The sequence below is a fragment of the Brassica napus genome, chromosome C5 (genome assembly GCF_020379485.1).
Source record: "Brassica napus cultivar Da-Ae chromosome C5, Da-Ae, whole genome shotgun sequence".
NCBI classification, from domain to species: Eukaryota; Viridiplantae; Streptophyta; class Magnoliopsida; order Brassicales; family Brassicaceae; genus Brassica; species Brassica napus.
Genome location: NC_063448.1, coordinates 29987897 through 30004754, shown reverse-complemented (window position 1 = coordinate 30004754; position 16858 = coordinate 29987897). Strand labels below are relative to the sequence as shown.

Here is a 16858-nt window from a genome sequence, read left to right as displayed (position 1 = left end):
TCGAGGAGAACTATCTCCCCTTGTTCCGTGGCAAATGGAACTTTAATCGTGGTACGACGGTTGGAAATTTGGTTCGTATAGATACTCGGAGGTATCTAACGCATTTTTTTAGCGAACAGTATCCTCCACGTGATCCCCAGGGACCTGTTTGCTAAGCGCGATCTTCTCCGCAATGGTCCGTTCTTTTGGGATTTCTTCATCCGGAATGCAGTGGCGCTCTACCGATCGTGACGCATCTCTCGACCTTTACGTGCATCGGACATGGACGAGCCACACCCCGATGCTGTTCCCGATCAGAGGGAGAGAGTTAGGCCCCGAAAGGACAAGGGAATCGCTCTCGAAGACAGAAACTTTGTCTTAGAAGATCTTCCGCTACCCGGATGGAACCCGGGTTTCACCCAGGGTGATGGGAGTGGAACCAGTGAGGCTCCTCTTCCGTACGACTTCTTTGCCAGCCTTCCTCCCGATTTTACTACTCCAGCATCACTGGATGAAGCGTCGAGGAGAGAAGTGGTCGCGGAAGGTTCTCGGTTGATCAACAAGGTTTAGTCTCTGAAAAATTATTATTTTTCGGCAAGTCTTTGTTTGTCGCTTCCATGTTTGACCCTTGATTCGTGTAGGGAATGCGGGTCTTTAATTCATCGTTTGACGGAAGTTTCAGAGAGGCGCGTTTTTCGCACTTCAAAGCCGAAGAGATCGAGAGGAAATTAATCTGCTTTCAGAACGAGTTTACGGAAAGAGAGCGCAGACAGGCTGAGTCCCATTCCCGAGCTCTCATTCGTGCGGAGAGGAAAGGGAGGAGGACGATTGCTGCTGAGTTAGCGAGGAGAGCTACATTGTTTGATGCTGAGTTCAGGAGTTTCAAGGACGCTCAAGACTACGTGGGTGACTTATTTCGCGAATGCCGCGATTCGGTTGGTACCCTTTGGAAGTTGCAGAATGCTGATTTCTCTTTTCTCTCCGAGGTTGCTGAGATGTCGGGCCTCATGGATGGGTGCGCCCAGGCCGAGTCGATGGTTCCTCCAATCGAGGGAAGGATCCGAAAGCTTTGGGAACCCATCGAGGTTTCGGAGGACATGAGGGAAGCGGGAGCCGATGCAGCGGACAAGGGAGGAGAAGTGGATCAGCCCGCGGACTCATTTGGAGCCTCGATTTCTAAGTATCTTGACTTTGATCTCTGAAGGTCGTCGGGATTGTTTTCTCTTTGCCTTTATCTCAAGATTTAGTGTAGTGTTTTAGGCCGAGTGTGGCCGTTCTTTATTTGAGTGTGCAATGGCCTTGCGAGGTCATTTGACTATGTATGCGGGACTGGCCGTTGGTGGCTTCGAATCCCAGCCGCTCTGCGGCCTTTTTATATAACGAATGTTCTTTTAGCATTCTATGGGTTTTAGTTTATACTTCTGCCAAGTGTCGAAGGAAAGACACGAGTAGTCACTTCGTATCTTAACTCTTAATTTGTCGTTCCGTTCGTTTCCGCTTTCGAGAGTATTCAAAAACGTTTACGAGTTTTACGAAGTTTCGTGAGCGTTTTAGATGTGGACGATGAGGCATGTTTTAAGATCTCGTATCAGTTTCGATATCATGCCTTCAGATGTTAATGGACCAGTAGGAGTGGGTTTAGGGAAAGACCTAGGTTTACTTTCGGCTCTAAGGCTATACAACGACTAATCAGCTTCGTTTTGCCCGTTGGCGATTTCTAGCTGATTCTTTCCGATTAAAGTCTGCGACTGGGCGCCGGCTTATATGACTTATGTGGGAAGAATCGAGCACTCTCCAGAGAACGTCTGGTGTGCTGACCAAAATTTTGGATTTTCTTGTATAGCGCGCTATGGTATCCTTGTCGGATGTAAGAGAACCTTTAGTTTTTATGAAAGGTTTGACTACGAGTTCTTTTTTAGAGAATGTTTTGGACTTGTCCGTCGGGGTCAATCGACGGGCATTTTGTATTTTAGAGTCACGGACGGATTGTGTATTTGGATAATATCTTTCGAGAAATATTTGTGACGTCTCGCTTTCTCGAAGATATGTCTTTTGCTGTGAGATGGCTACAATCTTCGTTTTTATAGAAGATGCGTTTTTCCGGTCTTGCTTGACCATGATTATGTGTGAATTATGTAGGAATTAGTTTTCATCCAAGGACTGCTTGGACGGTATGCCCTTATCTTGGGCGTTTCTTAGGCCAACCTTAGATTACTGTGACTTATTGCAAGTGAATCGTAAGATCGGAAGAAGGTAGAATTTATTGAAAAAGTTTCGAAAATATCAAGTACATTCATGGATATTTTGGACTTTGTGGGAGTATACGAGTATACGTACCCCCCCCCTTTTTAACGAGGGGGATAGCTGAACTTGTCGATATGACAAGCTGCCTACGTTCCTCTTTCGAGGATCAAGCCATCTCGTAGTTCTGCTTGTTGCTGCGGGTGTTCCTACTCGCTGGATGGGATCGTTCCACTTACTTCAGCCGTTGGGGCTTCAGTTGGATCGACGACCGTTTCAGGTGTCAGGCTGTCCGCTGGCAAGGCGATGGACTCGGGGACTATGTCGCTGTCTGGAGTCGTTGCCTGGTCGGGTGATTCTGGATCACTTTTTATGGAGCTCTCGGGAGAGTTTTGAGCTTTCTTAGCCCGCTTTGGGTTGACCGCGGGGGTGTTCCGAGTTTGTCGTAGTTTATGCTCGGCCAAGAAGCAGAGCCTAGACTGTTTCTGGCATCCCCAGATTACCGCTGTTCCGTTTGGAGTTGGGAACTTGATGCCAAGGTGGTAAATCGACGGTACCGCTTTCATGGCATTGATCCAAGGAGTTCCCATGATAACATTGTAGATGGCCGGGTTATCGACTACCGCGAAGTCAATGATTTTCGTCACCTCTTTATCCATCACTGGGAGTTTGATTGATCCGAGGGTCATTGACGTTGCACCTGAGAAACCGGTGAGAGGTTTTGGTTCTGGGACGACTTCTTCGAGTTTGATGTTCATCCTCCAAAGGGTATCGCGGAAGATGACGTTGACTGTGCTTCCCGTGTCGATAAGGATCCTTCCCACTTCCAGGTCTCGGATTACCAGATCGATAACCAATGGGTCGCAGTGAGGTTTGTCGATTCCGATGGTTTCCCGCTCTTCGAAGATGACCGTATCATTAGGGGCGTCGTCGGTTGGGGACCGAGCCAGCCAGCTTGAACTCGTCTCAGCCTTCCATCCATAAGCTTTAATCGACGAGATTGAATCGCGATAGAATTGCGATCCCCCGATGATCATGCTCACCCTTCGACGGTTGCTGTCGTTTCCTCGGTCATCCTGCCTCCTTCCGCATTTCTCGCCCGACTGATTTTTGCGGGTGTCGTTTTCGGGGGACTCTTTATCAGTTTTGGGAGGGCGATCGTAATCCAGGAGGAGGTCTTTTATGCATGGGACCTTCGAAATTTTGCCGGCAAGGAGCTTCGCAGCAAGCCTTGCGCCGAGAACCTTGCAGTTCATAGTGAAATGACCTCTGGTCTGGTGGAACTCGCAGTAGGAATTATCCTTGAACTGGTTCCTGGTCCAGGTATTTCCAGAAGTCTTTCCCTGTTCAGAGTTGATAGCATAATTATGCTCTCCCTAGAGATCTTCTCCCTCGTGGTGGACATACCTGTCGTTACGGGGGTTTTTCCTTCTCGTGGACGTCTTCTGCGGGTTGTACTTCTGGGAGAGGACTTTCATCTCTTCTTCCATCATGATGAAGTCCGTTGTCTTGTGAAGAGCGTCCTGGATTGTTCTCGGTTTTTCATGGGATATCCATTGCCAGAGTTTCGACCTGTACCAGAGAGTTTTCCGCTAAGCGTCGACTGCCACTTTGTCGCTGATTCCAGTGACTCTTGCCATTACCAGCTTGAACCTGTTCATGAATTCGCGGAGTGGTTCGTCTTCTCTTTGAGATAGACTCAAAAGATCGACGTCTAAGGTTTCCCTGTCCATGAACATGGAATATTGTTTGAGAAACTTCGAGGCGAGCTGACAGAAACTTTTGATGGAGTTCCGTTTCTGACGAGAAAACCATTCGAGCGCGGCTCCTTTGAGGTTTTCGACGAAGAGGAGGCAGTAGCCAGCGTCTCGTTCGCGATCCTTGAGTTTGCACCTTCCCATCACGATCTGGAAAGGCTACAGATGCGCCTTCGGGTCGATGGTGCCATCGTAGACGGGAATTTTGATCTTCCCAGGATCTGAGATGTTAGTTTCCGTGATCCGGGCAGTGAACGGAGTTTTCTGCGCTTCCTCGAGAAGTCTGTCGATCTCGGGTGCAGCACTTGTCGGATGGTGAATCTGCGACTTTACCGCCTTGACTTCTGCCGCAGTTTTTGCGATGTACTCGCGGAGATCATGGATCTCATCAGGATTTCTAGCAGCCTTGCGAGCCTGTCGACGTTGGCTGCGGTGGATCCGAGCCTGATTTTCCGCCAGTTCTTCCTGCTCTACCCAATAGAGGTTTTCTTCTTCCTCTGTCATGGGCTTTTCAAACGATGCATCCTGCTGAGCGTACTGCCTTCGCGTTCTTCTCGGATGGACGTCGGCACCTCCGTCCGAGTGATCGGACTGGTCGCTTATGTCCAGATCGATCCGCTCGAAATCGCCTCCTTCGTTGCTCCTTACGGGAGGTGGAAGGTTCTCCACGGTCGGTTGTGTGCCTGGCTGGACTGTTTCGTCAGGGTTCTGACCTGAGGAATCCTTGTCTGCCTGTGTGGCTCGATGGCTCGAAGTCTCGAAATCGAGTCTTCTGCTGCTGCGGTCTCTTGTGGCCCCGCGCGGGTTTTTACTCTTGGCCTTCACCGTTAAGGTTTCCACCTATTTTGCGAGAGAGGCCACGAGCTTCCCTTGTTCGTCCGACTTTTTCTGAGCGGAGGCAAACATTTCTTTCATCTGGTCGAGTATCACGGCGTTCGTAGTGACCGTGGATACGTTTCCAGCTGGAGTTCTTTCAGCGTTGGCATTGACGGAAGTCCCGTCGTGCGTTTGCTTGTCTTTGTCAGCGTCGATCGTCATACCTGACTGCGGGTGCGCGGTTGCGTGAGAGATAGATCCGTACCCCCCCTCCTTCTAGCGCCAAACTGTGGGAACCAGAATTCACACCATCGAGATTTGTTAATCGGAGGAAATCCAAGCTAACCTAGCCTTCCCTGAAGGTCCCGATTATCTGCTGGACCACACACAACACAATCAATATGGAAGGGTCGAAATTAATAAATCGTAAAAGAGCGGAAAGAGAACAAAGAGGTCTTATTTCCGAATTCGCGTTTGAGCGTGAACAACAGGTAAGATCCTAGGCCACGAGAGCTGTCGGTATGTTCGCTAGTGTAGCCATCTAAGTTCTAACCTAGTCGAGTCGCAACTCGATAGTAAAAACAGAAAAATGCCTAAATTGCTCTAAGTATTAAGTTTTCTCTGAGAAAGCTCTTTTCCTGCTCCTCGCCTTAAGCCATCCTTATATACTCTCTCTAGGTCGCTTCGCACCTTTTCCTGGGCCGGATTCGTCGCAAGACCGGCTTTTCCATTTTTCGTCACCCTTCATGATTATCTTCGGAAACTTGACATTTATCTTTTCCTGCGAATAAAAAATAGACCGTCATATCAGCCTTAGGCTCAGTCCTGTTCTAAAATCGTAAGTGGGCCGTTTAGCCGCGGTTCAGGCCCTTTTTGGGCCGTTTTGGGACTTAGACGTTTTTACGATTTTTCCAAAGAAACAGCCGTTGGTTTTTCCGAAAAGATTCTAATTTCCCGTATAGTTAAGGCAACTGGTGTTCAAGCTAACCAAAGCCATTTTATACGGCAGACAGGAATCCATTTCGACGACTAAGTTTTTATAACTTTTCCCGAAGTCTTTCTTTGATAATCCAAAGCGAGACGAGACATGGGTATTGCGTCCAAGAGCCCGAGGATTGTGTTACGGGAACTTAGACGAGGATTGTCTTTTACTTGATTAACCATTTTTTGGGAATGTCTAGTTTTCAAGGATCGATCGAGAGTTGGTTTTCCGGGAACTTTCAGGCATTGATTCCGTCGTGACCGGTTATGACCCCAACATTCGCCGGTGATTCTCTTTTTGAGGGACATCAGATCGAATCTTTTAGAAGCATTGGGACCCTAGAAATGGGTCGAGTCCGGGCCTTGCCCGAGAAAATGTCGTGAGAGTCCGGAGTTCATCTTTGGATGTTGGGGTTGCCCCAGACCTTGAGATTATGTAGGGAAGTCGTCAGGGAACCCGAAGGATACAACTAGGATCTACAAGATAGGCTCTGAACCCGGAGGTTTAAGCTTTCTAGAATATGGACTCTTTGAGTATGGAGATTGCCCTCGTAACCCGAAGGTTGCGTAAAGACCCAGAGGTCATCTGGGAACCCAGAGGTTTTCCTGGATCTTGAGAACTCATTTGGGACCCGGAGGTCGTGGGGGAACCCGGAGGTTCTCCTTTAGATCCTGAGATCGTAACTGGAACCCGGAGGTTCTTCTAGATCCTGGGATCATTACTGGAGCGCGGTGGCTATATGGGAACCCGGAGATTCTTCCGTAGATCCTGAGATCAGATTTGGAACCCGAAGGCCATATGGAAATCCGGTGGTTCTTGAAACCGTAATTGGACCCTGAGGTCTTGTGGGAACCGAGGGATTTTCCCTTAGATCTTGAGATCATGTCGGGACCCTGAGGTTGCATGAGAACCCTGAGGTTTTTGTTTCGGATCCCAAGAGGGGCGGAGAGTCTCTTGATACTACCGAACTTTGATTGTTGCTTGATATTACGTATAAGTCCAACAAAGGAAGGTTTGTTTACTTGGATATTGCGCACCAAGAAACGAGAAGTGTTCTTAAGCGAAGAACAAAGATATAAACTCCTAAACGTGAAAGAAAATCGATTGTATTACTTCATGAAAGGGATTACATATTTATAGTACTAGTGGTCAAAGAGAGACATAAAGAAATGCGGAAAAACACACCTAGGGAAAACAAAGATTGACTAGATAGTAATAAAGATAGTCAAGGTTGGCGATTTTGAGGAAGACTGGTCAAGGTGACCATTCGCCTACATGTCCAGGTTCATCCGTGTTGATCTGGTCCTTGGCGGTAAGGAGAAGGACGCACGCGGGACGATCCGTACTGTCAGGGGATTTTTGGGTAGGATCTTTTTGAGTACTACATAACGTTGGATGAGACTGGTATTCGTATAGATTTTGAGAGAAATAGACTTGAAGAGACGTTTTATTAGATCAAAGAGCTGGAACTACAAAGTATTGAGTATGAACCCTAGTTCTAGCCGCTTATCTCTAGTCTCTAAGTCTTGAAGTGTCGATCCCATGTTCTAGGGTTTGGGCTCCCTTTATATAGTCGTCTATGAGTCGATCTTGGTCAGCCAATAAGGTTAAACTCTTCCACATTCGGAAATATGGAAGGGTTCCCTTATCGGAAGTTTTCCTTTTCCCGGAGGAAGGGGGTGGTCACTCGGACCGGTCCCGGAGTGCTTCCTAGCGGGGACCCGGAGCGTCTCCTAGCGGGGACTAAGAGGCAGGTGTCCTGCCTAGGGTCTAGAGGAATTCAATACCTGAGTATTTTTTCCCAACAGGTTGCCCATTATTGCTCGACTTCGTCATCGAACTCGGGGAATAACCTGTGCACTCAACTCAACTGGAGCTGCTCATTCTCAGCAGAGTTCCTCTAGGCAGGACATCGCTCCCGTAATCAAGCGATCCCGGGCTCCTCTCAGGCCGAAGCCATACTCTGAACCCGGGGGAGGACCGGTTCCCTTGTCATAGGCCGGGACCTGGCGCTATCTTTTTGAACTGCTGATTTCTTGTTGAAGATGATGTAGCTTGGAGCTTTTGGCGGCGCCTTGGAGATGAAGGAGCCTGGAGCTCTGATGATTTTCGAAGAGGAGGCCTGAGTATTTGAGCGTGATGCGTAGAGGTTGGTATGGAGGCTTCTGAATGAGCATGTCACATGCTCGTCGGTCCTGAGGTTCCGGACCAGGTTCATGGCCTGATGGAGTTCCCAGGTCTCCGTGCGCAGTGAGAGAGGACACCGCATTGATGAAGCCTCGAAATTTGTTCCCCCGCGTGATATTCTCTTATGGCGCGTAGAGATTTCGCATAGGGTTTACGACCCCAGGCTTCTTTTGCCTCCTAGCGAGACTCTCCATTTTCCTTCCTCTCTCTTTCCTAAAGATCTTTGGCGACTCAAGCTCAGATCTTCATATCTTCCAGGTAATCTTTTGTTTCTTCTTCCTTATCCTTTACTTCGAATCTTTTAGAAATGAGAGGCAAATCGGATCCAGCCCTTGGTTCCTCCTCGATAGGCGATAGGGTTCGATCAAAAAATAGAGTCGGAGTCGAGCCTTGTGAATCCATGGATTCTTCAAATCATTCTCTAGATCTGACTTCGGAAATTGAGGGTCTCAGACGTGCTGTCGTCGAGAGCGCGCCACCAGCTTCTGAGGCGGGAAGACTACATCCGATGGGTCCTCTTTCAGTGATAGGAGTGGAGGAAGTCGCGGGCTGGAGAGAAAAGTTTGAGCTTTCTGACGACGTCGACATTCGAGTTCCGGGCCCTATTGAAAGGGTCTCGGACTTTGATGTCGACAAGGTACCTGTTTACGAGGGTTTCTTCAAGTCAGGGTTCAGGGATCGAGTCCATTCCTTGGTGGCTAAGGTGTCGGAAGCTTTAGGGATTTCTCCTGGTCAGCTAAACCTTCCCTCCTGGAGGGCTCTGATAGCCATGCAGAATCTGGGCGATCTTGAGGGCCTTGTTATCGAAGTCGCCGAGGTCCTGTATTCCTATTCAATTTCTCCTTTGAATGGTGGAGAAGGGAGGTACCATTTGCATCCCTGCAACAGAGAGCTCCCTGTTCAGGAAATTCCCAAGCACTAGAGGAAACGCCATCCAGCCTTTGATGGTCGTTGGACTGAAAAATTCGCTTTCATGCGTCTTCCAGGGTTCTCCGCTGTCTGGCGCTTAGCTGGTGGGTTATAGGAGTCGTGACGGCTGTTTTTAGTCGTACGGTACTGATGATTTCTATTTCCGTTTGCAAACGTTCCTCGCGTGGATCCTTCTTTAGGAGGGAGGACAACTAAGCGGGTGTTGAAGCATCCCTCCGAGCGACGCCAGATTCCTTTTCTTGTGAGCTGAGAAGCGTTGGAACGTTGCAGCATTTGGGGTAGGTGTTTACCTCTCTTCTTGATCCTCATGAATAATTTTTAAGGCGTGTTAGTGCCATGTTTCAGGTGATATGTCAGGGTCCAAAGGCGAGGAAGCATTGGCGGAGTATAAGAGAGCCTTTGAGGTCGTGTCAGCAAAGAAAGCTGCTCCCAAACGGGCTGCCCCTAGCAAAAATGATGATGAGGTCCAATTCATCAAGAGTAACAAGCGCCAAGCGGTGACCGCTCCAGCTTCTTCTTCTAAGAAGAGGTCTAAGGCTTCCGGATCTACTCTGAAAGTCTCTCCGTCGTCGTCGAGCGATCCAGCCACTGTTTTAGCCAATCTAAACACTAAGGTGTTCCCTCTGACCCCGGTGTCTATGCCGGAGGACTCTCTAGCAGCCATCCAGTCCGTCCAGAGCGATCTTCTCCAGGTTACATGCTGCTCTCCTTTTCATTTTGTCTGGTATTTTGACCCTTTCCTGATGATTAGATTGTTCTTGTGCAGGCGATGTCTTAGCTGTTCCACCTCGGGGAGAGGATTGACGATCACACCTCAATCAAGGCTGACATGGCTGCTCTGATTTCTCAGCTGCGCGAGGAGAAGGATAATGTTCTGGCTAAGGAGAAGGAGATCAAGGCTTTGAAGCTCAGAGTGAGAAACCAACACGAGGTGGGGATGCTGGCTGCATCGGAGAATGTCTCTTTGAGGGAGCAATTGGAGCGCCGGGAGGAGGAGATATGTGATTTGAGGTGCGCCGCGGAAACCTTTGATGTTGAAAACGCTATGGCGGTGAACGGCGCCATGATGGTGACTCGCTGGGAGCTAATGAGGGAGTGGCTCAATCATCAGACCGACAGCTGGGAGCTTGAGGTCGCGCTGGAGCAGTACAAAATGGTGAAGACCTCCGAGGCAAGGCTCCAGGGACTTCCAACTCCTTCCTTCGAGGGAAAGCCATCGATTCCAAGCAAAACTGAGGCAGAAAAGACTCCAGAGCCTACTGCTGATGATCCTCTCGACGATTGATCTCTGATCTCTGAACTCTCAACCCCTTATATGGGTTTCTTTTGTGTTGTACCCACCCTCTGTGAGGATTTTAAGACTTTTCTACAGGCCTTCGAGCCTTTTTTATTTTGTTTCGTCAAACAATGGCCACGCTGTGGCCCCCTTTGTTATAAAAAGAATGCTTTCGGATTTTTGACTGTGTTCTAGTTTTTGTGTGGCGAATCTTTTAGTTGTTTACCAGACTTGTAATCAAAACAGGGTTTTCGCCGGTGATTCTCTTTTTGAGGGACATCAGATCGAATCTCTTAGAAGCATTGGGACCCTAGAAGTGGGTCGTGTCTGGGCCTTGCCCGAGAAAATGTCGTGAGAGTCCGGAGTTAATCTTTGGATGTTTGGGTTGCCCCAGACCTTGAGATTATGTAGGGGAGTCGTCAGGGAACCCGAAGGTTACCGCTAGGATCTGCAAAATAGGCTCTGAACCCGGAGGTTTAAGCTTTCTAGAATATGGACTCTAGGAGTATGGAGATTGCTCTCGTACCCCGAAGGTTGCGTAAAGACCCGGAGGTCATCTGGGAACCCAGAGGTTTTCTTGGATCCTGAGAACTCATTTGGGACCCGAAAGTCGTGCGGGAACCCGGAGGTTCTCCTTTAGATCCTGAGATCGTAACTAGAACCCGGAGGTTCTTCTAGATCCTGGGATCATTACTGGAGCGCGGTGGCTATATGGGAACCCGGAGATTCTTCCGTAGATCCTGAGATCAGATTTGGAACCCGAAGGCCATATGGAAATCCGGTGGTTCTTGAAACCGTAATTGGACCCTGAGGTCTTGTGGGAACCGAGGGATTTTCCCTTAGATCCTGAGATCATGTCGGGAACCTGAGGTTGTATGAGAACCCTGAGGTTTTTGTTTCGGATCCCAAGATCGTGTTAGAAGCCGGAGGTTCAAGATCATGGGATTAGTTTCATAACCCAGAGGTTACTCTTTAGATCTGGGGATTATATTTGGAACCATGAGGCCATAGAGGAACCCAGAGGTTCTTCCTTAGATCCTGAGATCTTGCTTGGAAGCCATAGGCTATATGGAAACCCGGAGGTTCTTCCTTATATTTTATACATAGAACCCGAGATCGTATGGGAAATCGTAGGTTTCCCCTTTAGGTCGTGGGATTGTATATGGACCCAGAATTCCCTTGGGAACCTGGAATTTTTTGGTTTTACAGGGACCGTACTCCGCCTTCCAAGGCAAGACTACAAATGGTACCTGTTCGGATCTCGCATTCAGCCGCTCGGAAGCTGTCCACTATCGAGTTCCTATGCTGTATTCTACTTTTGCAGGAAGTCACTATCAGACTTAGGAGGTGCTGGTATGGGTGTAGTGACACAAGTGCCAGACTTTGCTGCTTTCCACGTCTGGATAACCAAAGATTATGAGGTGCTCCCGGACTTTTTCACTTTTGCTCCCTGTATTTCACAGTACTTTTTCAAGTATAGCCAGTGTTCCCTGTATTTTATAGCACGTAGCGTTTTAATACATGTATTTTCACATGTGGTACTCTAGGGACCCTGATGCGCCTTAGGCTGCACATGGGCTTTAGGTAGTTTTGACAGCATTCTCAGGCTTGCGCATACCCATTCCTGCTTTATGTCTACTACCCATTTTGTTTTTTCTGTGGACGTGCCACTTTTTGATAAGGGTTGGCCAGGATCAGAGGTCTATGGAGACCTTATCCAGCTAGTATGCCCCTTTAAGTATAATGACTTTCCTACTACCCTATTATAAGCTTTGTCCGGAGACGTTTAGCATACATAGGAGTAGGAAATCATAATGCTTAAATAGTATATAGTAAGATAGTAGAAATCGTGGTCCGGACACCGTATTAAAAATAATAGGCTTTGAGGTGCAAGGCGTTCCAGCAGTTCGGTTGTATTTTACCTTTGTTATCTTCTAGCCTGTAGGCTCCCCGCACCTCGATTACCTTATAGGGTCCTTCCCACCTGGGGGCAAATTTCCCTGTTGCTTTCTCTACTCGTCGTAGAACCCAATCCCCTTGCTGGAAGGTCCAGGTTCTTACTTTCTTGTTGTAGGTCCTGGCGACGTTTTGCTGGTAAGACCAGTTTCTTAGTCGAGCGGCCTCTCTCTTTTCGTCGAGTAGGTCGAGGCTCAGCGTCATCAGTTCATTATTCTCTTCTTGAGAGGTATACCCTGAGACCGTTGTTCTTACGTGCATCTCTGTGGGTATTATGGCCTCAGAGCCGTAGACTAGCGAGTAAGGAGTTTCCTGCGTCACTGTCTTGGGAGTGGTTTGGAAGGCCCAAATGACTACATTCAGTTCTTTTGCCCGTTTCCCGTGAGAACCCTCCAGTCGCTTTTTAAGCAAGTTGACCACAGTCTTGTTCGTGGATTCGGCTTGTCCGTTAGACTAGGGTGTCGGAGCGTGGCGAAGGTAAGCTTTATGCCCCAGTCCTTGCAGAACTCCTTGAAGTTGTGGCTTGTGAACTGGGGTCCGTTGTCGGGATGATCTCTTGGGGGACCCTGAAGCGAGTGATTACGTTCGTCCACAAGAATTTGCAGATCTGGAGGTCTGTTATCCGGCTGAGTGCTTCTGCTTCGACCCACTTTGAGAAGTACTCAATAACTACCAGAAGGAAGACCTTCTACCCCAGCGCCATAGGGAATTTTCCCACTATATCCATTCCCCAATTTCCGAAGGGCCACGGTGAGCTTATGGATTTGAGTTTTCCGAAGGGAGTTTGTAAAACGGAGTGTGCCTCTGACACTGATCGCATTGTCTAGCTTGTTTGTTATCGTCTGCGGCCATCGTGGGCCAATAGTAGCCTGCTTTTCTGGCCCTGAGCACCAGGCTCCTGCCGCTAGAGTGGGATCCACAATCTCCTTCATGTAGTTCTACCAGGATTCTAGCGGTTTCTTAAGGTGTGTCACATCTCAGGTACGGGCCGGAGAAGGATCTCTGGTATAGCTTCTTCTAGGAGATGCAATACCTTGCGGCTTGCTTCTTTATCTTTCTGGCCTCCTTACTGTCTTCCTGGAGAATGTCATTCTCTAGGTACCGGACTAGGGGGGTCATCCAGGTTTTGTCCTCTTCGATAGCAGAGATCACTTCGGATTGTGGCTCCTCCAGGGTGGCTGGACATTGAAGCACAAGCAAGGGGGTGCTCATCTGGCTGTTCGTTTCGAGGGCAGACCCTAGATTAGCAAGGGCATCGGCTTGTGAGTTCTGCTCCCTGGGGATTTGTGTGATCTTGCAACACTTGAATTTCTTGATGAGTCGCTGGGCGACCGCCAGGTACTGGATCATGCTATCGTCCTTTGCTTGGTATTCTCCCTGCACCTGGTTGATTATCAGCTGGGAGTCGCTGAAGACCTGGATGTTTTCTGCCGTCATTTGATGGACGAGTGTCAGGCCTGCAATTAAGGCCTCGTACTCGCTCTCATTGCTGGTTGCTTTGAAGTTGCACCTCACGGCCCTTGAGGCCGTTTTCCCTGTTGGCAAGGTAAGCACTATTCCTGCCCCGGCTCCTCTGATGTTGCTGGATCCATCAACATGCAAGACCCATTCCCTCTTCCTTTTTTTTGCTTCGGAGGCGTACTTCTTGCTCCAGAGCAGGGAGCAAGGTGAGGGAGAATTCGGCCCCAAAGTCTGCCAGGACCTGTTACTTTATAGCCGTAGCTGGTCGAAAAATCACATCGTATTCCCCTAGTTTCACGGTCCATTTCGCTAGGCGTCCAGAGACTTCAGGCTTGTGAAGGACCTATTTTACGGGGATGGAGGTGACGACCACGATTGGGTAAGCCTGGAAAGAGGGCCGGAGCTTCCGGGCGGCAACTATCAAAGCTAAGGCCAGCTAATCCAGATGGCTGTAGCGGGTCTCTGCATCCAGTAGAGTCTTACTCACGTAGTAGATTGGTAGCTGCTTGCTTCCTTCTTTGCGTACTAGGACGGCGCTTACGGCATGCTCCGAGACCGCTAGGTATAGTAGCAGGACCTCGCCGAGCAGCGGTTTGGACAGGAGAGGCGGAGTGGTGAGATAAGTCTTGAGTTCATGGAGAGCGGATTCGAAGTCTTCTGTCCACAGAAAATCCTTTGGGGTTTTGAGGGTCCTAAAGAAGGCGTGAGACTTGATCCTGCGCGATAGTGATGTCCGTCCTTAGAGCATTTACTGGGTCCTACATGATGGTTTTCCTGATAATCAACTTCCAGGCCATCAGAATCAAGGGTACAACTACATCCACGTCACCATCCTCACTCAGACCAAACACATGCCCATTAAAGCATGTATGTAAGTCTATCTACGTTCGTCCATGCCGTGACATCATGCCCACTGGGTTCACTGACGAATACACTACCTGATCTAGACCACGTGCCTGTGTCGAATCAAGGATTATTGCCCATTCTCAAGGCCATACATCTCCAATCAGGCTGTGAATCCTTTCAGACTGATCGCAAGTACATCCAAGCATACTCGAAAAGGAAGTTTGAAGACCCTGGCTACGAGCCAACATCCTACTCCAAATTCAACAAGGAGCTTGATACCATGGTGAAACTCACGAAGTCCTATGAAGAAAACTGTTGGGGAAAAATATTCCATGAAGAGATTACTCCAGCTTCCGGCTTCCAGGTTCCTGCCTCCAGGTTTTGGGTTTCTGCCTCCAGGTTCCGGGTTCATGCCCCCAGGTCTGGGTCCCCGCCCCCGGGTCTGGGTCCCCGCCCCCGGGTCTGGGTCCCTGCCCCCGGGTCTGGGTCCTTCCTCCAGCTTCCTGCTTCCAGGCCGAGTGATTTATCCTTCCTTAGGATAAATGGAAATCTTCATTTAAAGGTAACTCGCTTGGGCAAAAAGGAGTCTCCCTAGATCGGAGAGAAAGAGGAAGTATTCCAATACATTTGACCTTCCTTAAGAAAAAGGGAAATATTCTATTATCTAAGGATATAATGAATATTTCCAAATCCTAAGAGAGAGGCACGACCTCCACTATAAATATAGGTTTATAAACCTAAAGAAGGGGGTCGAAGACGTCCATGACGAGGGCTCACCAATTCCACAGCCGCCAAGGCAATACTCCATACCTAGAAGACCTTCTTCTTCGACACGCCTATGATAGGCTGATTCCGGCGATTACTACCAACCAGATGAAGTCCTATGCTCATTGCAGCACATCTACAACTCCATCTGTTGGCTCAGGCCAAGATCTACAGCTCATCAGTAGGGTCCCTCCTTGCTCACTGAAGCACATAGACGCATCATGCTCACTGCAGCATATCGACAGGTTTACCATCTGTTCCGGCCATGTGCCATCTAGAACATATGACTCCTACCCACTACATAGCTACGTGCTCCCAAGGCTACGTGCCCATTAGGCCATGAGCCCACTAGAGCCACGTGCTCCCAAGGCTACGTGCCCATCTAGGCTACTCGCCTCCATATACATGAACTACGAACGACTTGATCCCTCACTGAAGGGTACGTAGGCAACCCCACTGAAGGATGCAGCTATAATTCCAAACACCTTCCATGATCTCCTGCGTAGATACCCAAGGACCAACCTTGGTAGGCTGAACCATCAACTACAAATCCGAAGGCACCCAAGGACCAACCCTAGTAGTCGGAACCATCGATCACAGATAAAGAAGACCCTGCGATCTTCACTATCGATAAGTGGCCCCCGCCTAACGACCTATCTCCCCTGCTGCTACTAAGGCATCGACGACATATATTGGCGCATACCCATATGGTAGTATCCTAAGAGCAGGATCTCTTGGTTTATCAAGTATCGAAGCAGGAGAATACACTCAATGACATGTCTCCTTCCTCCTATCATTCCGTAGAGCTGAGCACGGATCTCTTCTACACAAAAATACCCTAACAATTGGGGAGCACAAAGACGGTTATCAAAGAATAAAAAGTCAGAAACTTGATAATACTTCCCGTAGGCAGCCTTGGAACATTTTCTGAAAATTTCCTTGAAGTCTGGATCAGTCGCATACAAATCTTTGATAAATTCGAATCCAAGCAACTTAGTCTCAAGAGTGGACAGAAGAACATACCTTTTGCACAAGGCATCCGCCACCACATTTTCCTTACCATGTTTGTATTTGATCACATAAGGAAAGGTCTCAATGAACTCGACCCAACGTGCATGTCTTTTGTTCAACTTCTGCTGGCCCTTAAGATGTTTCAAAGACTGGTGATCGGTATGGATGATGAACTCCTTAGGCCAAAGGTAGTGCTGCCACGTCTGAAGAGCCCGGACCAAAGCATGAAATTCTTGGTCATAGGTGGGATAGTTGAGCATGGCTCCTCCAAGCTTCTCACTGAAGTAAGCAATGGGTTTCCTATCCTGCATCAAGACAGCACCAATACCTACACCCGAGGCATCACATTCGATTTCGAAAGTCTTAGAAAAATCAGGAAGAACAAGAAATGGGGCTTGAGTCAACTTCCCTTTGAGGATCTGGAACGCCTCTTCCTGGGCTTGTTCCCACTGGAACCCAACGTTCTTCTTGATCACTTCTATGAGAGGAGTGGCTATAGAACTGAAGTTCTGGACAAACCTTCTGTAGAACCCGACCAGACCATGGAAGCTACTCACCTCGCCAACGGTCGTTGGACTGGGCCAGTCTCGGATGGCCTTAATCTTTTCCCCGTCCACCCTGAGTCCATCTGCACCTACAACAAATCCTAAG

At 48.7% G+C, this 16858-nt stretch overlaps 1 protein-coding gene across 1 annotated transcript; it reads right to left on the bottom strand.

Moving 5' to 3' along the window:
* Nucleotides 1–2429: 2429 nt before the first annotated feature.
* LOC125587198 lies at nt 2430–3476 on the bottom strand. The gene has a single exon (XM_048757392.1). The coding sequence runs from the start codon at nt 3474–3476 to the stop codon at nt 2430–2432; it is 1047 nt and encodes a 348-aa protein (XP_048613349.1).
* Between the last annotated feature and the right edge of the window lie 13382 nt (nt 3477–16858).